This window comes from Pelophylax lessonae (genome assembly GCF_965119305.1).
Source record: "Pelophylax lessonae genome assembly, chromosome: 9".
NCBI lineage: Eukaryota > Metazoa > Chordata > Amphibia > Anura > Ranidae > Pelophylax > Pelophylax lessonae.
Genome location: NC_138776.1, coordinates 245,867,590 through 245,891,898, shown reverse-complemented (window position 1 = coordinate 245,891,898; position 24,309 = coordinate 245,867,590). Strand labels below are relative to the sequence as shown.

The 24,309-nt window shown below is 44.2% G+C and overlaps 1 protein-coding gene across 1 annotated transcript in view; it reads right to left on the bottom strand.

Annotated features, from left to right (window-relative positions):
• The window catches only part of LOC309564351 (uncharacterized protein), a gene marked incomplete at its 5' end in the record, with an annotated part of 73,600 nt that overhangs the window by 8,216 nt on the left and 41,075 nt on the right, over window positions 1-24,309 (bottom strand). The window contains 4 exons of the mRNA XM_082268977.1: window positions 53-148; window positions 2,252-2,389; window positions 3,368-3,470; window positions 3,570-3,721. Coding sequence (XP_082125103.1) covers window positions 53-148; window positions 2,252-2,389; window positions 3,368-3,470; window positions 3,570-3,721 — 489 coding nt within the window. The remainder of the gene's footprint in view (window positions 1-52; window positions 149-2,251; window positions 2,390-3,367; window positions 3,471-3,569; window positions 3,722-24,309) is intronic.

The following is a 24,309-nucleotide window of genomic DNA, read 5'->3' as shown; positions in this document are numbered from 1 at the left end:
CTGAACAAGGAGAATCTGGGACTCTTCTCTGGATTTACTGTTGATTCCTCACCTGTGCTGATCTCTGGAGTGATTTCCTCCTCTTTAATCCTCTCAAGTCCTTCTTTCCCTTTCTCAGTTTTGATGTCACTCTGAGTTTCTCCGGGATCTGTGAATAAAGATGAGAGTGAAGCCCCCTGTACTGAGATGTATGAGAGACCCCAGAGAGTGTGTGTGGGGGGAGACTGGTCACACACAATGACATGATGTGAGGAGGAGAGCCGGAGTCCAATAGAAGATCCTGACTCCCCCTTTGGGCACATACTGGGCATTTCACAGATAGTGAAGAGGAATTATAACCTTTAAAAGACCCACACCACAATGCTATGCAATGCACGTGGTTGCAGGGTGGGATAATCATTGGAGGATGCGGTTGTGTTTGGCTGTGAGCACGAACCACGGAGACTCTGACTCCTTATTTTTGGATTCTATCGGAGTCTTGGACAAAATATAGACCTTCAAATTTAGTCTTGCTTATCCCCACATGCTGATCCTGTTTCGGGCCTTTTGGATCTTGTTGGAGGAACTGCTGATTGAGGGGAACTCTGGGATAATCTCTTCTCGTGTGTTCATTTCTCCCTGCTGGCAACTATCTGGTCCTTGTTTTTAAATTCTGGCTGGTAAGTATATCTTTATTGGCTTTCATTATGGGACTACAAGACGCATGTTACCCCTGAAGAAGGAATATTTATTAACCACTTGCCTTCTGTGCACTTAAACCCCCTTCCCATCCAGACCAATTTTTAGCTTTCAGTGCTCTCACACTTTGAATGACAATTGCTTGGTCATGCAACACTGAACCCATATGAATTTTTCGTCCTTTTATTCACACAAATAGAGCTTTCTTTTGGTGGTATTTAATCATCTCTGGGTTTTTTATTTTTTATAAAAAAAAAGAAAAATCTTGAAAAAAAAAAGTTTTTCTTATTTTCTGCGAGTAAATTTTGAAAATAAATACATTTTTCTCCTTCACTGATGTGCGCTGATGAGGCGACACTGATGGGCACTGATGAGGGGGCACTGATGAGGAGGTACTAATATGCCGCACTGCTGGGCACTGATGGGTGGCACTGATGGGCACTGACGGGTGGCACTGATGGGCACTGACGGGTGGCACTGATGAGCACTGATGAGCGGCACTGATGGGCACTGACTGGCAGCACTATGGGCACTGATTGTGGGCACTGTGGGCACTTAGTGTGTTTTATTTACCTTTTGTAATCAGGGCACTGGTGATCAGTGCCCTGATTACATTCCTCTGTGTCCCCGACGGCTGATCGGCTCTGCTCCTTCCTCACACTGCAGTCTCTGTGTGAGTAAGGAGTGCTGGCGATGAGAGATGATCTCCTATGTTTACATAGGAGATCATCTCTCATTGCATGGGCCGATCACGTGGTAAATGGCCGCTGTGATTGGCCATTTACCACGATCTGTGATTGGCTGTGTCCAAGGGACACGGCCAACACAGATTTTCCCCGATGCGCGCTCGCGGGAGCGCGCAGGGAGCCTGTCTCTGGGAGGCCGTTTAAAGACGGCCTCCCGGAAATTCGAGTCCGCGCTGTAGCCGTACTTCGGCTATAGCGCGGATGTGAAGAAGTTAATTGCGAAAAGCGTTGGGTCTTTTTCGCCTTGTATTACACTTGTCTATTTGTGAGCCACTGTATTTTATACATGAATTTTGTATGTGCATTATGACTCTGCCATGTCAACAACCAGATTGTTTTTCTTTGTGTTTTGCTGTTATGTCTCAATTTATTTTGATATTTTAAACGATCCATTCAATAAATGCATACTTTTTATATTACCCTTATATACCTATTCCTTGATGCCAACTGTAGGTTGATCTAGTCCTATTTAGTGAGGAACCTGTCTTTTATGTTCTTATGCATTGAGGGATGAGACCTACGCCATAATCCAAACCCTCTATCCCCCTCTTCCCCTTTTTGGTCAATGCTTCCACAGCATTAATCCTCTTTAACCACATGCTACACGCCCACCGTCAAATGACGGTAGAGCGGTGCATCTATTGTTCTGGGGTGCCGTCATATGTCAGTGGACCAGAACTGCCTCTCTCGCACGCCCCCTGGGGCGCGCAGAGCGGCGATCATCCTCTTTAAGATGTCGACAGAACATTTTTATAGTACTTTTTCTCCTTATTGTCAGGACAAATGGACCTTTCTCAATAAAATATATCCAGTGGTTTACTACTTACCTGTGCTGATCTCTACAGGAATTTTCTCCTCCTTACATGGCTCCTTACTACTCAAATATGGCTCTTCCTCCTCTTTAATCCTCACATGTCCTTTTTCCTCCTCCTCAGTTTTGATGTCTCTCTGAGTGTGACCGGGGTCTGTGAATAAAGATGAGAGTGAAGCCCCCTGTACTGAGATGTATGAGAGACCCCAGAGAGTGTGTGTGGGGGGGAGACTGGTCACAACTCATGGCTGGTAACACACAATGACATGATGTGAGTCCAATAGAGCAGTGTTCCCTAACCCCCGGGCCGCGGACCGGTACCGGTCCGTGGATCAAATGGTACCGGTCCGCCCAAAGAACATTTGATTATTTCCATTTTAGAAAAAAAAAAATTTCAGAAAAGGGTGGACCTGGGGCGCAGAGCAGTGCGCCCTGAGCCCACCAATTTGTGTGACAATAGCGAATGAATGTTCGCTATTGTCACACGGATCCTCCTCCTGCCCAATCAGGAGGCGGGTCCGAGACACGTTTCCTGATTGGCCGAAAGGCGAACCCATGCCATTGGCCAAGGAGGAGGAGGGAAGACTCGAGGAGACGCGGGGAGACTCAGGAGAAGCCGCTGCAAATCAGGTAAGTGCACTGGTCACTGTGCATTGATTGGAAGCATGCTGTGGCACTCTGCATTGATTGGGGGCATGCTGTGGTCACTGTGCATTGATTGGGGGCATGCTGTGGTCACTGTGGATTGATTGGGGGCAAGCTGTGGTCACTGTGGATTGATTGGGGGCATGCTGTGGTCACTGTGCATTGATTGGGGGCATGCTGTGGCACTCTGCATTGATTGGGGGCACGCTGTGGCACTCTGCATTGATTGGGGGCACGCTGTGGCACTCTGCATTGACGTCCCCCCCCCCCCCCTCAGCGGGTCACGGAAAAATGATCAAACGTTGACCGGTCCGCGACGATAAAAAGGTTGGGGAGCACTGCAATAGAGGATCCTGACTCCCCCTTTGGGCACAGTGTAAACGAGGCCTTACTGTCTACTGACAGAGGAGGGGAGAGAAGAGATTGTTGTAGTGACTGAACAAGGAGAATCTGGGACTCTTCTCTGGATTTATTGATTATTACTCACCTGTGCTGATCTCTGCAGGATCTTTCTCCTCCTTACAAAGATCATTACCCCTCACATGTCGATCTTCTTCATCTTCAACTTTAATGTCAATCAAGCCTTCATACTAGGTAGTAGAGTAACTTTGTTATTGCCAACTTCGGTATTATGATTTTTTTTACAAAGCAGAAGAATCAGGTTTAACTAGAACTCTTAATTTTATTACCTGCTCTTCGCGAGGGGTCTCCTTGTCTTCGCGAGGGGTCTCCTTGTCTTCGCGAGGGGTCTCCTTGTCTTCGCGAGGGGTCTCCTTGTCTTCGCGAGGGGTCTCCTTGTCTTCGCGAGGGGTCTCCTGATCTTCATGAGGGATCTCCTGATCTTCTTGTGTGGAGTCCCGGGAATACAGAGGACGGGGACATCTCTCTGGGGTTTTTCTGTTACTGGATCCATCTGTAGGAAACACACACACTGACTGAATACATTGTTTCTATGTCTTTATATCAAAAGATGTGTGTAGGTCAGGGTTTCTCAACCAGGGTTTTGTGGATCCTAGGGTTCCTCCAGAGGTTGCTAGGGATTCCTTGAGCAATGGGAGATTTTTTTTCTTTTAGATAAGTTCCCACTGACACCACTAATCATTTTAGATATCTGTCAGGTGGGAATTCTCCCCAATCACCACAAGAGTAAAGCCTCGTACACACGCGTCGAAAATCGGCAGGGAATATTTGTCCGACGACCGATCTGCCGATTTTCGGCTTGTTAGTATGATGCTTCCGACAACTGACTCCCGACTTTTCGGGCCGAAAAAAATTCTGGTGTGCAGGCTATAAAATTTTTGTTGGCCGTCAAAACACGTCCGATTTTCGTGCAGTCAGTACAGATTTCGACAGGGAAAAATCTAATGAGCAAGACTGGGCATGCTCAGAGAAGAAAGAACACAAAGAAAGCAAACCAACACATGACATCACTTCTGAAGTAGAATTTTGTCGGGCGAGAAAATTTGTGTGCAGTCTAGCCACATTCCAACCAACAGACACCACTCTGGACAAAAGACGGACGATCGGTCGGCCGATAATCGTTGCGTGTGTACTAGGCTTAAGGAGCATTCTTCACACTGACCATCACACTAATGTATCATGAGTTGTAGACAAAATCCTTTTTAAGTGCCGGTTCACATTTGTGCGATCACAGAGATTGCATTTAATTCGGAGCGCACTGCTCCTAAAACTACATGTGATGTCTGTGCGGTGCAAAATCAGCCATACAGTTTGTATGGCTGAATTTGCATCAAACTCGCACAGGACCCTTTTTGTGGTCCGCAGCAGAATCGGATCACATGGTGGTTCAAAATAATGCGATCCGATTCTGTGCGAACTTGCAGATCGCACTGCGATATGCGATCTGATCTGGGGGTGTCGTTAACTCTTAATTGACACCCCCCAGCGTATCGCATATTACAGTGTGAACAGTGCGGGAACACGCTGTATATTCGCAGCGTTCCCGCATTGCACAAATGTGAACCGTCACTAACAGGGGTTCCCTGCAACTGGAAAGTTATTTTAAGGGTTTCTCTGTTTTGAAAATGTACACAAAAAGAATCCCCAATGGTGTGGGACTATGAATGCCACTAGACACTGAACGTCAAAATAAAATAGTAAACTTTATTATACAAAGACAAAAAAACAAACAGAACTATATATATAACAATTGTACATAAACGGAGAGGCTGGTTAAAAACTGCATGCAATGACAGATCATATACCAATCAACATTGAAGACACTCAGGTACACATGGTGGAGTGAACCGGAAAATGACCCTACGCGTTTCGGGTATCAAACCCTTCTTCAGGGGTCAACCAAAGTTCCAAACACTCAATGTGCCCTCGAAGTCTTCATAGGAGAGTGGAATGATCTGTTGTTAAAAACTGTAAAAATGACCAATGAAAGAGGAAAGCCCAGTTCCAATAGAACCCGTCAAGGGCAAATGTAGAGGAAGATTAAGGAAGAGTAGCTGCACTGGCCACAGGGGTGCCACGATGATCCAAAATTGCTCAGTAAGGACCACTCCAAAGGAAACCTTACTGGTTTGTATAAGTAAGTATTAACAACCTGTGAAGGGTGAGTAGTTGTGATGACAGAGGGTCATACGAGGTGAAGTATGAGTATCAGACCAGTATCTGGAGTATCAAAAAGTATGATTGTCTGTCTTCTCGTACTGGAACAAGGCCGCCTCTGCCCACATATCAATTGGGATGATGGCCACTAGTACTGGGTACTAGATCCTGGGATTACATTTTTCTCTGTTTTGAAAACGTTGAGAAAGGCTGATCTAGGTGGGGTCATCAATACTCTTCTCTCTGTTACAAGAAATGAAAGTCTCCTCTTACCCGGTGATGTGAGGGGCGGCCGCTTCTCCATCATGACGTTCTTTTCGTCAGCTCCCAATGTTAACTATACTTGGATTAAAAAAAGCGGATATTGCTCACACATAAATTTATGCCATTACAAACATCTAAAACATATATAATCAATATTAGTATAATCATATTTAATCCAGCAGAGCCCCCCCCCATCTAATGTTCATCTGAGGACTTGCAGGGAAATGATAATTTGTTACGGTGACATAAATCCTCCATCCAGTCCACACAGAGTGCTGGGACCCCCTTCTCTCACAATAAGAAGACATTATTACCTCTTCCTCACTGGGCATTCACTCTCCAGCTTTACACCCCCTCCATATGGATTTTCCCACTGCTGGAAATCCTCAGCCTCCACTGGGCTACAACAAAATGGCTGCCGATCCTCCTGCATCAAGGATAAAATAGATAAGCATTGAATTTATTTTCCCTATCTTTTTTTTTCAGCCAGAGAAAAAGGATTGTAGTGCTATGGTAAAATTCAGTTTTCTTCATTTTAGTAACCAAACTATAGGACTGTCATCACAAGCAAATAACATCAGTTTTCTTAGCTGCCCAACCTCCATATATGTAAATCAAGAAGCAGCTGGATAGCCGTGGAACGCACAGAGCGGAAGAATGGGAGCCAAAGAAAGGAAGTCATTAGAGAGTTATGGGTGAAGAGAGGAGACGATTGCAAATTAAAAAATAATAATTATAGATTATTTAAAAATGATTGGGCGCTAAACATCTGCGTTTCTGTCTAAATAATAAAAATAATTTTTTATTATTATTAATAATTTTATTATTATTTTAGAGAGGCGGGACAAGAAGCTTATAGATTTCTGAATCACTGCTTTTTTTTTTACCACTTCTGGACCGGATGATTTTCCCCAGGCCATTTTTTTGCGATTCGGCACTGCGTTACTTTAATGGACAATTGCGCGGTCATGCGACGCTGTACCCAAATAAAATTGTTGTCCTTTTTTCCCACAAATAGAGATTTCTTTTGGTGGTATTTGATCACCTCTGCGATTTTTATTTTTTTTTGCGCTATAAACAAAAAAAGAGCGACAATTCTAAAAAAAAAAATATATACAAATACAAAAATATACAAATGTACAAAAATACAATATTTTTAATTTTCTGCTTTATAATATTCTCCAAAAAAAAAAAAAAATGTAAAAATCAAAATTTTCTTAACATTTTAGGCCAATTTGTTTTCTGCTACATATTTTTTGTAAAAAAAAAAAAAAAAATCACAATAAGCATATTCTGATTGGTTTGCGCAAAAGTTATCGCCTCTAATAACTACGGGAAAGATTTATGTAATTTTTATTGTTTTTTTTTTACTAGTAATGGCGGTAATCTGCAATTTTTAGCGGGACTGCGACATTGCGGCGGACAGATCGGACCCCTAACTGACATTTTTGACACTTTTGGGGGGGACCAGTGACATTCTAGATTGTAAGCTCTAACGAGCAGGGCCCTCTAGTTCCTCCTGTTTTGAATTGTATTGTAACTGTATTGTCTTCCCCCACATTGTAAAGCGATGCGCAAACTGTTGGCGCTAAATAAATCCTGTATAATAATAATAATAACTACAGTAAGTCCCTGTTCACACTGGGGCGACCTGTCAGGCGACCTGGTCGCCTGACAGGTCGCCGTAGGTCGCCTTCCATAGGGAAGCTGCGGACCCGTTCTAATAGGAGCGACCGTCTTAGAAAAAGGGTCCGGGGCTTCTTTGGGGCGACCCGGAGCGACCGTCATAGACTTCAATGTTATGAAGTCCGTGCCGGCCGCTCCGAGGTCGCGGCACGCTGCTCGCACCGCGACCTCGGAGGTCGCCCCTGGAAGTCGGATCGCCCCAGTGTGAACGGGGCCTAATCAGTGCTAAAAATATGCACTGCTACTGTAATAATGACACTGGCAGGGATGGGGTTAACCCTGTGGGCGATCAAGGAATTAAATGTGTACTTAGGGGAGTGATTCTAGCTGTGGGGGGCGTGGCTTGTGAAATGATGATAAAGACATGTGATCTTATATATAAGGATCACATGGGCTCTATAATCATTCCAGAGAGAAGAACGGTCGGGATGTGTTTACAACAGCTGACCGTTCTTCTCTCTTATCGGGGAGCGATCGCGGGTGTCAGGCGGCAATCAGAGCCTCTTCTGCCCCGGGCATCGGAGTCCCCGCTGCCAAGCGGGGGCGGGAGCGCGCCGCCTAGCTGCAGGTGTGCGACCAACGTAGGTCTACACCGGTTTGCTCAGGGGGGGGGGGTCGCACTGCCGCGGCAAATAGGTCGGCGGGCGGCGGGTGGTTGGGAAGAGGTTCAAACAATAATATATTTCTTCTTCTACTACTACTACTACTACTAATAATAATATATTAGTATACAGGATTTATACTACTACTACTAATAATATTATATTACTATACAGGATTTATACTACTACTACTACTAATAATAATAATAATAATATATTAGTATACAAGATTTATACTACTACTACTAATAATAATATTATATTAGTATACAGGATTTATACTACTACTACTGATAATAATAATAATAATAATATATTAGTATACAAGATTTATACTACTACTACTAATAATAATAATAATATATTAGTATACAGGATTTATACTACTACTACTAATAATAATAATAATATTATATTAGTATACAAGATTTATACTACTACTACTACTACTACTACTACTAATAATAATAATAATAATAATATTATATTAGTATACAGGATTTATACTACTACTACTAATAATAATAATAATATTATATTAGTATACAAGATTTATACTACTACTACTACTACTACTACTACTACTACTAATAATAATAATAATATATTAGTATACAGGATTTATACTACTACTACTAATAATAATAATAATATTATATTAGTATACAAGATTTATACTACTACTACTACTACTACTACTACTACTACTAATAATAATAATAATATATTAGTATACAGGATTTATACTACTACTACTACTAATAATAATAATAATATATTAGTATACAGGATTTATACTACTACTACTACTAATAATAATAATAATATATTAGTATACAGGATTTATACTACTACTACTAATAATAATAATAATATTATATTAGTATACAGGATTTATACTACTACTACTAATAATAATATTATATTAGTATACAAGATTTATACTACTACTACTACTACTACTACTAATAATAATAATAATAATAATATTATATTAGTATACAGGATTTATACTACTACTACTAATAATAATAATAATATTATATTAGTATACAAGATTTATACTACTACTACTACTACTACTACTACTACTACTACTAATAATAATAATAATATATTAGTATACAGGATTTATACTACTACTACTAATAATAATAATAATATTATATTAGTATACAAGATTTATACTACTACTACTACTACTACTACTACTACTACTAATAATAATAATAATATATTAGTATACAGGATTTATACTACTACTACTACTAATAATAATAATAATATATTAGTATACAGGATTTATACTACTACTACTACTAATAATAATAATAATATATTAGTATACAGGATTTATACTACTACTACTAATAATAATAATAATATTATATTAGTATACAGGATTTATACTACTACTACTAATAATAATAATAATATTATATTAGTATACAAGATTTATACTACTACTACTACTACTACTACTACTACTACTACTACTAATAATAATAATATTATATTAGTATACAGGATTTATACTACTACTACTACTAATAATAATATTATATGACTATACAGGATTTATACTACTACTAATAATAATTAATATTATATTAGTATACAGGATTTATACTACTACTACTACTAATAATAATATTATATTAGTATACAGGATTTATACTACTACTACTAATAATAATATTATATTAGTATACAGGATTTATACTACTACTAATAATAATTAATATTATATTAGTATACATGATTTATATAGCGCCAACAGTTAGCCCAGCACTTTACAACATTGGGGCAGACAGGACCGTTACCATGCAATCCAATACAGGAGGAATCAGACAGTGGCAGTGACAGAATATATCCAGACCCACCTCCAAAAAAGTCTCCGCCCCAGCGGAGCTCACTGTGTAATGTTCCACACATCAGAGAGAGGACTTTGTCATTTATAGGGTGACAACCCCCCCCCCCCCCCAATCCAGTCCACCCCCTCTTAAGAAGACATTATTACCTCCTCCTAACTGGGCACACACTCACACCAGCAGCAAAACAGCAGAGGGAGGTTCACTTATCTCTAACCAGACACGCCTCCAAAAAAAGTCTCCGCCCCAGCGGAGCTCACTGTGTAATGTTCCACATATCAGAGAGAGGACCCCCTTCTCCCATAATAAGAAGACATTATTACCTCCTCCTCGCTGGGCACACACTCTCCACACTCACACCCCCTCCAGCAGCCGCGATAAAACACAGGGAGCTTCAATTCCCACTTCTTCAGCGTTAAAAGACTGGTCCCCAATGAGATATACCAACTATTCACACTGCGCATGCGCTGCGCACAAGGAAGCCGCTGGGCGGTGCGGCCGTGGAACGCACACAAGAACCACAGCTGAGAGGCTCCTCCCTCCGCTCGCCAAAGAAATCCCCGCCCCACTGCACTCATTCATACAGTGTTCTATCAGATTACCGCTAACTAGCGGAATCTGAAACCGGAAGTGACGTTGGACTAGAACAATTCACCGCTATGCGTTCCAATAGGTTTCACATTTCGTTTCTAACAGGAAGTGACGTGAGTATGGATTTCTCACGGGGTATGCTTTTCTCACGTTTAGAACCTATTTTTAAAGGTTTTAGAAACCCTTTTAAAAATCAGAAGCGTTCCTGATTTGTGTTTTAGAAACAATGTGATTTTTATATAGAGGTTTTTTTTTTTATCTTCACTTTGCCTGGGGAAGGGGGAGGCCATTTTGTTGTAGCCCAGAGTTGGGGGCAGTAAGGAGGAGCTCTAGCAGTGTGGAGGGGGTGGCAGACCTGGAGAGTGTGTGTCCAGTGAGGAGGAGGTAATATTCCATTTTTAATTATTAGACTAAACCTGTTTTAATTGGAATAGGGGGAGGGGAGGGGCTGGAATTAAATTTGTAACCCTTTTCCTTGTCTGTCTTTGAAGCTCTGCAACCTTTGCTCATCACCCACTGCTGAATAGTTGTAATATGTCTCCTATTCTCCAATCCTGTTTGATTTGTATATTATCCCATCCCCCGACATGGTACAAAGTGCCCCTTGAAGAGGGAAGATGGCACCTAAGTCTCTATGGTGGGCGGCATGCAAAGAGCACCAGGGTTTACCCCCAGCACAAGAAGGTTTGCCGATATAGAGAAGAGACCGGGGCTTCTAAGGTTATAGCGATGTAAACAAAGCAAAGTTTTTCCCAATGTTTGTAGAGATCATGGCGGTGTTCTGCCGAAAACTCCGAACTCACCAAAATCTCCAATGACGTCGCTCCCGGTGACTCTCCAGCAGCAATGATTGGAGATTTCCACCGGTTGCGGTTTTCACGGAACAGGCTGCAGCGTATATCTTCCTGTACACGCTGGACATTGTTAAACTGCCCGCTCGTAACCAACAACATGGCCGCCTCCAAGGTGGTGACAACTAGCGGGCGGACTAACAATGTCCACTCATTATAGCGTGTACCGGAGTTTATATGCTCCCGGTGTGAAAACACCAACTGGTTGAATTCTCCCATTATTACTGCTGTAGAGTCACCAGGAGTGACGTGGTTGGAGATTTTGGTGAGTTGGAGTTTTCGGCAGCCACCAGCCTCTTAATTTAGGAGCGCCATCTTTTCTTAAAACCGAACCCCAACCAGTGCCGGGACAAGGTCATCCAGCGCCCAGGGCGAAGATGCCAAACTGCACCCCCCCTTCCCCTTAGGGTTAGGGTCAGGGCACCCCCTATCCCTGAAATAAACCATTGCACCCAGGGAAGCCGTCCCTCAACCCTTGTCCCGGCCCTGACCCCAACACTCGCACAGGTGTCAAACTGGCGGCCCTCCTGCTGTTGTGGAACTACAAGTCCCATAAGGCATTGCAAGGCTGACAGTTACAAGCATGACTCCCACAGGCAGAGGCATCATGGGATTTGTAGTTCTGCAACAGCTGGAGGGCCACCAGTTTGACACCGCTGCACGGCTTACAACAATTCTTTTTTGTAGTATGCAAAACTAATATAAAAAAAAAGGTGGCAACCCTAGGTGTCCTCATCAGAATCCCCCTTACATCAGGTGTCCCCATCAGAATCCCCCTTACATCAGGTGCCCCCGTCAGATTTCCCCTTACATCAGGTGTCCCCATCAGAATCCCCCCTTACATCAGGTGTCCCCGTCAGAATCCCCCTTACATCAGGTGTCCCCATCAAAGTCCCCCTTACATCAGGTGTCCCCATCAAAGTCCCCCTTACATCAGGTGTCCCCATCAGAATCATTTTACATCAGGTGCCCCCATCAGAATCCCCCTTACATCAGGTGTCCCCATCAGAATCCCCCTTACATCAGGTGTCCCCATCAGAATCCCCCTTGCATCAGGTGCCCCCATCAAAGTCCCTCTTACATCAGGTGCCCCCATCAGAATCCCCCTTACATCAAGTGCCCCCAGCAGAGCCCTCCTACATCAGGTGTCCCCATCAGAATCCCCCTTACATCAGGTGCCCCCATCAAAGTCCCCCTTACATCAGGTGTCCCCATCAGAATCCCCCTTACATCAGGTGTCCCCATCAAAGTCCCCCTTACATCAGGTGTCCCCATCAAAATCCCCCTTACATCAGTTGCCCCCATCAGAATCCCCCTTACATCAGGTGTACCCATCAAAGCCCCCTTACATCAGGTGCCCCCATCAAAGTCCCCCTTACATCAGGTGTCCCCATCAGAATCCTTTTACATCAGGTGCCCCCAGCAGAGTCCCCCTTACATCAGGTGTCCCCATCAAAGTCCCCCTTACATCAGGTGCCCCCATCAGAATCCCCCTTACATCAGGTGTCCCCATCAAAGTCCCCCTTACATCAGGTGCCCCCATCAGAATCCCCCTTACATCAGGTGTCCCCATCAAAGTCCCCCTTACATCAGGTGCCCCCATCAGAATCCCCCTTACATCAGGTGCCCCCATCAGAATCCCCCTTACATCAGGTGTCCTCATCAGAATCCCCCTTACATCAGGTGCCCCCATCAAAGTCCCCCTTACATCAGGTGCCCCCAACAGAACCCCCCTTACATCCGGTGCCCCCTTTAGAACCCCCCTTACATCCGGTGCCCCCTTTAGAACCCCCCTTACATTAGGTGCCCCATCAGAATCCCCCTTACATCAGGTGCCCCATCAAAGTCCCCCTTACATCAGGTGCCCCCATCAGAGTCCCCCTTACATCAGGTGCCCCCATCAGAGTCCCCCTTACATCAGGTGCCCCCATCAGAATCCCCCTTACATCAGGTGCCCCAATCAAAGTCCCCCTTACATCAGGTGCCCCAATCAAAGTCCCCCTTACATCAGGTGCCCCAATCAAAGTCCCCCTTACATCAGGTGTCCCCATCAAAGTCCCCCTTACATCAGGTGCCCCCATCAGAATCCCCCTTACATCAGGTGTCCCCATCAAAGTCCCCCTTACATCAGGTGCCCCCATCAGAATCCCCCTTACATCAGGTGTCCCCATCAAAGTCCCCCTTACATCAGGTGCCCCCATCAGAATCCCCCTTACATCAGGTGTCCCCATCAGAGTCCCCCTTACATCAGGTGTCCCCATCAGAGTCCCCCTTACATCAGGTGTCCCCATCAGAGTCCCCCTTACATCAGGTGTCCCCATCAGAGTCCCCCTTACATCAGGTGCCCCATCAGAATCCCCCTTACATCAGGTGCCCCCATCAGAATCCCCCTTACATCAGGTGCCCCCATCAGAATCCTCCTTGCATTAGGTGCCCCCATCAAAGTCCCCCTTACATCAGGTGCCCCCATCAGAGTCCCTCTTACATTAGGTGCCCCTATCAGAGTCCCTCTTACATTAGGTGCCCTTATCAGAGTCCCTCTTACATTAGGTGCCCTAATCAGAGTCCCTCTTACATTAGGTGCCCCCATCAGAGTCCCTCTTACATTAGGTGCCCCCATCAGAGTCCTTCTTACATTAGGTGCCCCCATCAGAGTCCTTCTTACATCAGGTGCCCCCATCAGAGTCCTTCTTACATCAGGTGCCCCCATCAGAGTCCTTCTTACATCAGGTGCCCCAATCAGAGTCCTTCTTACATCAGGTGCCCCCATCAGAGTCCCCCTTACATCAGGTGCCCCCATCAGAGTTATAACAAAAAACTATCAGCGCAAAAAAATTGTGACTAATAAAAGTGCATATAATAAACTGTGCAATAATTCAATAGTGCAACCAATAAATAAATAACAAGACCGGCAGCATACACTCAATGTGCCTACACCTCACAACAAGCATAAATAAACAAAAAAATATATTGATGCGCCAATCAAAAAGTGCACAAATGGTGATTCACAAACTCAAAAGTCCGTGTCCATGAATAATGCAATCATCCCAAGTGTCCATATAATCAATCAAAAGGTAAATCCACTCCCATGTGTCCAAAAAAATGATCTTGTGCAAACTTAAATAAGTGCTTCTGTGAGTTGTGCAATCCCACCACCAGGTGACTTAAGCCTCGTACACACGCATCGATTATTGGCCGTGAATTTTCGGCCAACGTCCGATCGGCCGGTTTTCGGCTTGTTAGTATGATGCTTTCGACAACCGACTCCGACTTTTCGGCCGAATAAAATCTGGTGTGCATGCTATAAAATTTTTGTTGGCCGTCAACACAACGGCCGATTTTCCGTCAGTCAGTACAGATTTCGGCAGACAAAAATCTGATGAGCAAGACTGGGCATGTTCAGAGAAGAAAAAACACACGGAAAGTAAACCAGAACATGACATCACTTCTGAAGTTGGTTTTTGTTGGCCGAGAAAATTCGTGTGCAGTCTAGAGCACATTTCAACCAACACAACAACACTGGACAAAAGACGGCCGATAATCTTTGCGTGTGTACGAGGCATTAGTCTCTCACCTCCACTACAGACCCAATCATGGGTCAGTACCAGCGTTAGTAAAGCACAGAGATCTTCGGATCACATAGGCTATATGAAGCATGTCTTCTCCAGAGCGATTACCAGCGATTACCACATATAGGGAACAAATGAAAGAATCTAGTGCTCTCTGTATAGTTCAGCAAGCTACTTTATTCAAACAAGAAGAGTATTACTCACAAGAGTGGCGCTTCCACAGCGCATAGCAGTCAGCATATACAGGAAGAGACGGCATCCAGCACGCAGGCTCCGCCCCCTATACGCGTGACGTCGGCGCCTCACCGTAGGCGTTGACTTCTTTAAATCAGGTGCCCCCATCAGTCCCTCCTTACATCAGGTGTCCCCATCAGAGCCCCCTCTTACATCAGGTGTCCCCATCAGAGCCCCCCTTACATCAGGTGCCTGATCAGAGCCCCCCCTTACATCAGGTGTCCCCATCAGAGCCCCCCCTTACATCAGATGCCCCCATCAGAGTCCCCCTTACATCAGGTGCCCCCATCAGAGTCCCCTTACATCAAATGCCCCCATCAGAGTCCCCCTTACATCAGGTGCCCCCATCAGAGTCCTTCTACACATCACAGTCCCTTGTTACATCAGACAGGTACCCCCAGGTATCCCACCACAGATCAAAGTTGTACTCCCCCCTGCACTCACGGATCAAAAACTGAAAACAACACAGCTCCTCCTTCCTCTCTCCAGTCTTCACTCCCCCGCAGTGCCGCCCTGACACTGAGCTGCGCCCGCTCTGTATCGCCTCCTGCAGGCTGGAGAGAGGAGAACACCCAATTCTCTCTCCAGCTATCTTAGAAAGCCACAGTCCAGTCTGACTTATGTGTCCGGTTTTCAGGCAGACTGTCAAACGGACACTTGATTCAAAACCCGGACTGTCCGAGTGAATCCCGGACAGATGGCAACCCTACCTTCACTCCACTTACCATATTATCTCCACCTGCCAGCTGTGTCTGAGCTCCACTAAAAAAAGCGGAAGGATCCTAAACACAGAAGATGGTTGTGCCGTTGAGCAATGGCCAACAAAACCAGACTATAAAAGGTTTCATGGAGGGGTCAAGACAACATTGTCCCCGTTGGGAGGATTACCTCTTATTTCCTGCCCCATCTGTTACCAGGACAGGCAAATGAGTCATCGGAGACACAACGATAAAACCAGACAGGAGTCCACTCCATCCAAAGTGAGAAAAAAAAGCTTATAAAAGAAAATATAGGAACCCAATAGGTTCTAAACCCGCGCAAATCAATAGCCAAAAAACGAATTACAATAAAGAGCTGCCTGTTGTAAAGTGTAAAAAAACCCTATACCGTGAACAGAAACAAAAGGACTGCGCTCTTATACCATAAAATACATATCACTGTAGTGAATAAACAATAGTGAATAGACAAATAAATACTGTAAATACATCTTCATTTAAAATTATAGAAAATTCATAAAAATTGCGAAGTCCATATATAATCCCACATGTAAAAAACAACATCCTCAGTGAGTATAGGAAAGGTTCCTCTCCACCAACATGCAGACACACTATGCACTCACCAGACTTAATTGACCCCTATTACAGGGAGTCAAATTATGCATATGGGAAAATCCAAGATGTCATACATGAGGTCACAGAAATGAATTCAAACCGCTGCTGTCATCCTTTTAATTTGTATATAAATAGTGTATTCAAAGCTCCAGTGTTGACATATAGCGAGGGAGAGGAGGAAACACTCTCATGGTGCAGTATTTCAAATCATTTATTTAAAAAATAAGGTTGTATTGCACTTACATCAAAGAAGATAGGGATCAGCATGTATTGTATAGGAATTGCCGATTTGCGCTCCACCTGCGTTCCAGCTGACCGGAAATGACGTATCTCAAACACTACCCAACGCCGTTGCATCCGCCTATGTCTGAGGTCCTCAGGGGATACAGCTCATTATTTTCCTCAAATTTCTACAAAAAGTACCCCATAATGACAATGTGAAAGAAGTTTGTTTGAAATTTTTGCACATTTATTAAAAATAAAAAATGAAAAAAATCCAATGTACATAAGTTTTTACAGCCTTTGCCACGACACTCAAAATCGAACTCGGGTGCATCCTGTTTCCACTGATCATCCTTGAGATGTTTCTACAATTGATTGGAGTCCACCTATGGTAAATGCAGTTGCTTGGACATGATTTGGAAAGGCACACATCTGTCTATATAAGGTCCTACAGTTGTCAGTGCATGTCAGCGCACAAACCAAGCAATGAAGTACAAGAAATTGTCTGTAGACCTCTGAGACAAGATTGTATGGAGGCACAGATCTGGGGAAAGGTACAAAAACATTTCTGCAGCATTGAAGGTCCCAATGTACACAGTGGCCTCCATCATCCATAAATGGAAGAAGTTTAAAGCCACGACTCTTCCTAGAGCGTGCCACCCAGCCAAACTGAGTGATCGGGGGAGAAGGGCCTAAGTCAGGGCGGTGACCAAGAACCCGACGGTCACTCTTACAGAGCTCCAGCGTTTCTCTGTGGAGAGAGTAGAACCTTCCAGAAGAACAACCATCTCTGCAGCAATCAGTCCTGTATGGTAGAGTGGCCAGGCGGAAGCCACTCCTTAGTAAATGGCACATGACAGCATGTCTGGAGTTTGACATAAGGCACCAGAAATACAATTCTCTGGTCTGATGAAACAAGGATTGAACTCTTTGGCATGAATGGCAAGCATCATGTCTGGAGGAAACCAGGCACCCCTCATCACCTGGCTAATACAGTCCCTATAGTGAATCATGGTGGTGGCAGCATCCTGCTATGGGGATGTTTTTCAGCAGCAGGAACTGGGAGACTAGTCAGGATTGATGGAAAAATGAATGAAGCAATGTACAGAGACATCCTTGGTGAAAACCTGCACCAGAGTGCTCTGGACCTCAGACTGGAGCGAAGGGTCACCTTCCAACAGGACAACGCCCCTAAACACACAGCCAAGATAACAAACAAGTGGTTATGGGACAACTCTGTGAATGTCCTTGAGTGGCCCAGCCAGAGCTCAGACTTGAACCCGACTGAACATCTCTGGAGAGATCTGAAAATGGCTGTGCACCGACGCTCCCCATCTATCTTGATGGAGCTTGGAGGTCCTACAAAGAAGAATGGGGGAAACTGCCCAAAAATAGGTGTGCCAAGCTTGTAGCATCATACTCAAAAATACTTGAGGCTGTAATTGGTGCCAAAGGTACTTCAACAAAGTATTGAGCAAAGGCTGTGAATGCCTACATACATGTGATTTGTTTTCTATTTTTAATAAAATTGGAAAGATTTCAAACAAACTTCTTTCACATTGTCATTATGGGGTATTGTTTGTAGAAATTTGAGGAAAATAATGAATTTAATCCATTTTGAAATAAGGCTGTAACATAACAAAATGTGGAAGAAGTGAGGCGCTGTGAATTCTTTCCGTATGCACTGTACATTTTGAGTATTATTTGACCTTTAATGATTATCATACTGCAAACACATTTTACAGGGCAGGTGTTACACCAATGAGGAGAGGGAATATGTAGAAGGACACAAGATCCTGTGGAAGGACATCATGATGGAGAAGCGGCCGCCCCTCACATCACCGGGTAAGAGGAGACATTCATTTCTTGTATTGAGGATCCCCCTAGATACACACATCCTCTGATATAAAGACATAGAAACAATGTATTCAGTCAGTGTGTGTGTTTCCTACAGATGGATCCAGTAACAGAAATCCCCCAGAGAGATGTCCCCGTCCTCTGTATTCCCGGGATTCCACACAGGAAGATCAGGAGATCCCTCAGGAGGATCAGGTAGATGGCACTTAGGGATTAAAAGAGCAAGTTTCAATCTCTGGATCATAGGCTGGTGATCCATGTCTCCAATCCAGTGACTGCCATTTAAAAAAAGTTCTACATTGCGACATGTGTGGCTCCTTTGCTTCCTCTAGTCGCCTACCACTGATTGGAAATTGCTAAAGTTGCTCTTTACCAATACTATTATTTGTAAAGTGGCTTGGTGGACCTTAGTTAATAAATGCAATATCTTTGTCATTTTGTGTCTCTAAGAATGGAGATCTGATTGTGGTTAAAGCTGAAGTGAAAGAGGAAGCGGAAGAGACGTCTTTGAGGGGTGATGACTTTTGTAAGGAGGACATTCTTCCAGAGACCCACACAGGTCAGTAATATTATTACAGGTACTTATAGAATGCTGTCATTGTAACCACTTTACCACTGGTCACTGGGCTGCTACTGCGACAAAGTGGCTCGTTAAGGTCTGGCGTCACCAGACTTTTCCCCTCTCCCCTTAGTATAGTTAGTTGCTTAGTTAATTCCAGATGGCAACTTTTTTTTTTTTTGGCCAGGCAGTGTATAATTTTATTAGTATTGTTAAATAAGCAGATAATTGATTGAAGAAGGCTTCTAACACGTTAATCCTTTAACTCAGACCAAACTGAGTCTCCCAGGGACTCCATTGGGCCATTGAGAGTTGGTACACTATAGCAATAATGTATTTGGAATCTCCGCCAAGCTTCAAGTCCTACATTTCAGGACCCTAACTCTGGAGGTTTTTATTGCCGTCCGTTTTGGCTTAGATATTATTTAAGAAATTAAACATTATTTATTATAAGACTTTATTGTGTGTTTCCTACAGATGGATCCTGTAACAGAAGTACCCCAGGGAGATGTCCCCATCCTCTGTATTCCTGGGATTCTACACAACAAGATCACAGGACCCCATACCAACATCAAGTAAGCGGAATTGGGGGATCTCATATGATAGTGGTTGGGGGTTTTAGAAACAAAAGCGGAGAAGGGAAGGTTTTAGCTTGCACAATCACCAGCTGAGATTTCTTTGAGATGGAACTCTTAGCGCCACTGCCGTATGCCATGTGGCAGGGGGCTTTTACATACATTTCTGGCAGCAGCTGCCAAGGGTGTGTATAAATCTGACAAGCCAGCTGTCAGGTGGAATGAGGGAGTTGGCTGTGGAGCTGGTGGTAACTGCCGTTTCTCCTTACATGTGCGCCCCCGCCATGTTTCCTGAGCTCTGAACAACCATCAACAGACCCAAGACCACTTGTTTTTATGAAAATATCTTTTGGAGATTATTGTGAATACACTTGAAACCTAAAAAGTCCCAGATTTGTCGGTTGTTGTATTGTTATACAGTATATATGAGATTGTGTGTTTATATATTTGGACCATTACTAGTTCAAGTGGAACAATTGATAAAGCATTATTCCTGTTTGTTCTTGCTGGAGGCTGCCATTTTGTTGAAGCCCAGAGCACTGAGCAGCAATTAAAGCAGAACTAAACCCACCTAACCTTTTTAACCAAGGAAGCTGCTCCTGTTTGATCGGCAACGGCCATAGTGCTGCACATGTGATCAGCTATGACACCAACCATTTGATGGTTTGGCAGTTTGGTTGAGACCGCAAGCAAATGTGACAGTTAGCATTCCTGGCATGTCGGGAATGTGAATTTTTTTTTAAACCGTTAAATCGATGGGTTTAGTTGCGCTTTAGTCTTTAGGCTGTCAGCAGATCGGCCTCTACAGATTTGGCACAGTGCCGGAAAAAAAGAGAGCAACTGAGCATGAGCAGAGCAGGGTGAGACAGTGTATTACTGGATTTTAAACAGTATAGATACTTCGTTTTAATGTTTAACCTGCAAAAGGGGCCATCCTGAAGTGATCTAGCGGGACTTCATTTTCTGACTAAAGTTCCACTTTAGGCTGTTTCACAAAACAATTACATTCAGGGAATGCCTTGATAACGGTCAAAATGACCAGTGTGCTTATGTATGCTCTCAGCCAGCTGGTGTCACAACTGATCACCCATAGGGTGACCACGTGTCCCGGATTACCCGGGACAGTCTCGAATTTTGCAGGTCTGTCCTGGGTTTCGGCACTTTCATTCCAGGACAATACAGTGTCCCCGAATGAAGCTGATCCAGCCATTTGGGATTTTCCATTGATGCAGAGAATGGCTGCATTGATTGCCGATGACCTCATCCCGGCTCGTGCCACCCTGCCTCTCCTAGAGAAACACAGCTAGAGGTGGATAAAGCCCCCTCTTCTTCCTAGTTGGGCGCTTTCACAAAGGAGGAGCTGTGGGCGTTAGCCAGCCCTGTTTTCCCACCGCTGACCTGACCCCCAGCCGCCGGTGTTCGGTGTGTCCTACAGCTGTGGAGCCCCGAGCGCCCCGTCTCCCGGATGGAATACTGGATTCTGCAGTGCTCAATCCTCCTCCTCTGTGTGTTACATACATCAGGTACATCAAGTATTAGTAGTTCCCTATGGGTGAATTTAGTTTTGTGCATTCACTGCATTGTGCATGAATTTGTACATATTAAGTAGGGGAAGCTCATTTTAGATTTGTCTTGAGGCTTCATTTTTTCCAATTTTTACCCCAGATCCCTCAGGTCATTTGTATTCCTTTTGTAGTGTAAAGTATGTTTTTATTTTTTTTTGTATGCAACTTTAGTGCCTTAGATCTAAAGAGCATTTGTTTAATGCAGTGGCAGCTGGTGCTCCATGGGCCGAGGGGGCGGCAGACGAACCACACCCCCGATCGCCGGCTCACTCACCCTGGGCAGGCAGCGGCGGCGGCAGTTTCCCCCTCAGTCTCCTCCGTGGGCTTCCCCTGCGTCTCCTCCCTCCTCCTCCTTGGCCAATAGCATGGCTTCTTCTTTCGGCCAATCGGGAAACAGGTCTCAGGACCCGCTTCCTGATTGGCCAAGAGGAGAATCAGTGTGGCAATAGCGAATATTCATTCGCTATTGTCACCCAACTGGGTGGGCTCAGGGCGCAGTGCTCTGCGCCCCGAGCCCACCCTTTTTTTGAAGCCTATTAGAGCCTCTGGCTCTAATCACGTGCTTCAAAAAAAAAAAAAAAACCCCCATTGGAATATTGGAATCCATGCGTCCGGCACCCTGCATGTAGATTAGGGGGCTGGACGCACGGACAGGGGGGGGCAGCGCCTCTGCGCCCCCAATGAACGGGCCGCCACTGGTTTAATGTATGTTAGGCTAACATTGAAAGAACAATTACACTCTTTGAATCTGAGTGGCTGCCTGCAAGTGCAATGTTAGGCATACATCAAACAAATGCTTTTTCTATCTAAGGCACTAAAGTTGTTTAAAAACCCCCCTCCGCTCTCGAGCACGGGCACCCGCCGACTGCATTGTAAGCCGAGTGATATTTCTTAATTGGGTAAGGGGCGGATCCATCCGGCGACGTCACACAGTGGCACCGCCCCTTGTGACGTCACTAACCGCGCGGGGGGGGGGGGGTTTCCCTGAATGGCAGTTTGGAAATGTTGTCAGCCTAATCACACTTGGCAGTATCATGGCAACTGTAAAGGATAGGAGGGTTTAGTTCTGCTTTCCTTTTCCAGCACGTCTCTTAACCATTAGGATCGAGGGAAGGAAGCCCACCATGTGGAGTGTACTCAAGGCAAGGACTCACTTTGTGTCTCTTGGTACCAGTGTTAATTTTGTTGACTAAAATATTTTCGTCTGCTGAATAATACTATTTTAGTCGACTAAATTACGACTAAAACGAAAACAATTCAGATGACTAAAATACGACTAAAACTAAAATGGCATTTTAGTCAAAAGACTATGACTACGAATATGAAGGGGTTATCTACTAAGCTGCTGAAAGAAAATAAAAAGGCTTTTCTTATGTTTTTTCTTAATATTTAATGTTGGTAATATATTCAGGTAATATGCGCAATGACATTACAGCCAATAAAGTTTGAAGTTTTTTGAGTTTTTAATATTTTCAAGTTGTACTTCTTTTTGTCAAAAAGCAATAATTTCGTTTGTTTATGAAACTCAGTTTTATTTATAAAAGCGTATTATATCACAATGACTAATTCTGTGTCTGTAGTGCATGTTCAAATCTTAATACCAGAAATAATAAACAGATTTTTTACTCCAGGAGTATATAATGTTTGGCATTTCTAAATGTAGCACTGCCCCCAAGAGGACTGCTGGATAATACACTTTCGGGTCCCCCTGGGTTGCCCTTAGCATCTCTGGTATTCACAATTTAACACTTCTTGGCTCAGTCAATGACTAGTCCAGGGGTTTGTAGTTGTTTTTTGGTGTTTTATTTTAAATAGGGATAGGAGAAGGGAATAGTGGGATACTCCAGATTAACTATTCACAAGATATGAGGACTCCTGTCTGATGATGCAGCCAGGCTTCTGATTCACACTGCTACTAGGTGATTTTGGGTTAAGTCTCTATCCAGACTTGATGAACTAAATTCTCTTCAGAATACTCTCCTAGTATCCCCTTTCACTTGACACACTGACACCCATCCTCTGACTATCCTACTCCTGGGGCAGCCCCCCCCTCAGGTCAGGCCCCTTGATATGAATCCCTTTACTCCCGATACTGTTTTTCGAGGGTCTCCAGTGTCTCTCCCCCTTTAGTCAGTTCTCCTGGACCTCTGGGTTCAGTTCCGTTCCTTTGATCCCCAGGCCGACCGCCTGCAACCACGTGCCACCACTACAGAGAAGGAGGCAGCTGCCACGCTCCCTCCGGGACTCTGCTCACCAGCCAAAGACCCCGAGCACATGTGCTGCTAGCTTTTATACAGTATTCCATAATGCACAGAGACAGCCGGTCTCTGCCAATCACTGGGACTGTATCAAAGCCTGTGTGCCCATTGGTCAAGTTTCCAATAAAAAACTAAAAACAGTAAGTAAGAGTGATGGAAAGCAAAGTGAAAGGTGACTATGTGCTGCTGGGAACAGAGGCATTAAAGAGAAGCTGTTACTTTGCACTGCAGAGTAAAACATAGTTTTACTTTAAAGTGGTTGTAAACCTTTGCATATACCTAGTGAAGTGACTGGCCTCAGGTGATACACAGAGATTAAACAAATCCTCCTACATAAGTTGCACCTGTTTATCTGCAGTCTTCTCTTCATTACATCCATTCAAAGTCCAGAAATTATAAAGCTTGTCTGGGCTGTGAGAAAAAAAGGGGAAGGAGCGCTAAAGTTACACACTGCAGAGCTCAGTGAGGAGAGCTCTGAGAGTTGAATGGAGGGAAGGGACACACCCCCCTCCACACAGAACACAGGAGGCTATTGAGGCTGTCAATCAGCTTGAGGTCCCTCCCCTGTCCCCATTTTTCTCTTGCCTCGAGAGTGTCCATAATTTTAGAGGGTGCCTCGAGAGTGTCCATAATTTTAGAGGGTGCCTCGAGTGTCCATAATTTTGGAGGGGGCCTCAAGATTGTCCAAAATTTTAGAGGATGTCTCGAGAGTGTCAATACTTTTAGAGGGTGCCTCGAGAGTGTCCATATTTTTAGAGGGTGCCTTGAGATTGTCCATATTTTAGAGGATGTCTCAGGATTGTCCATAATTTTAGAG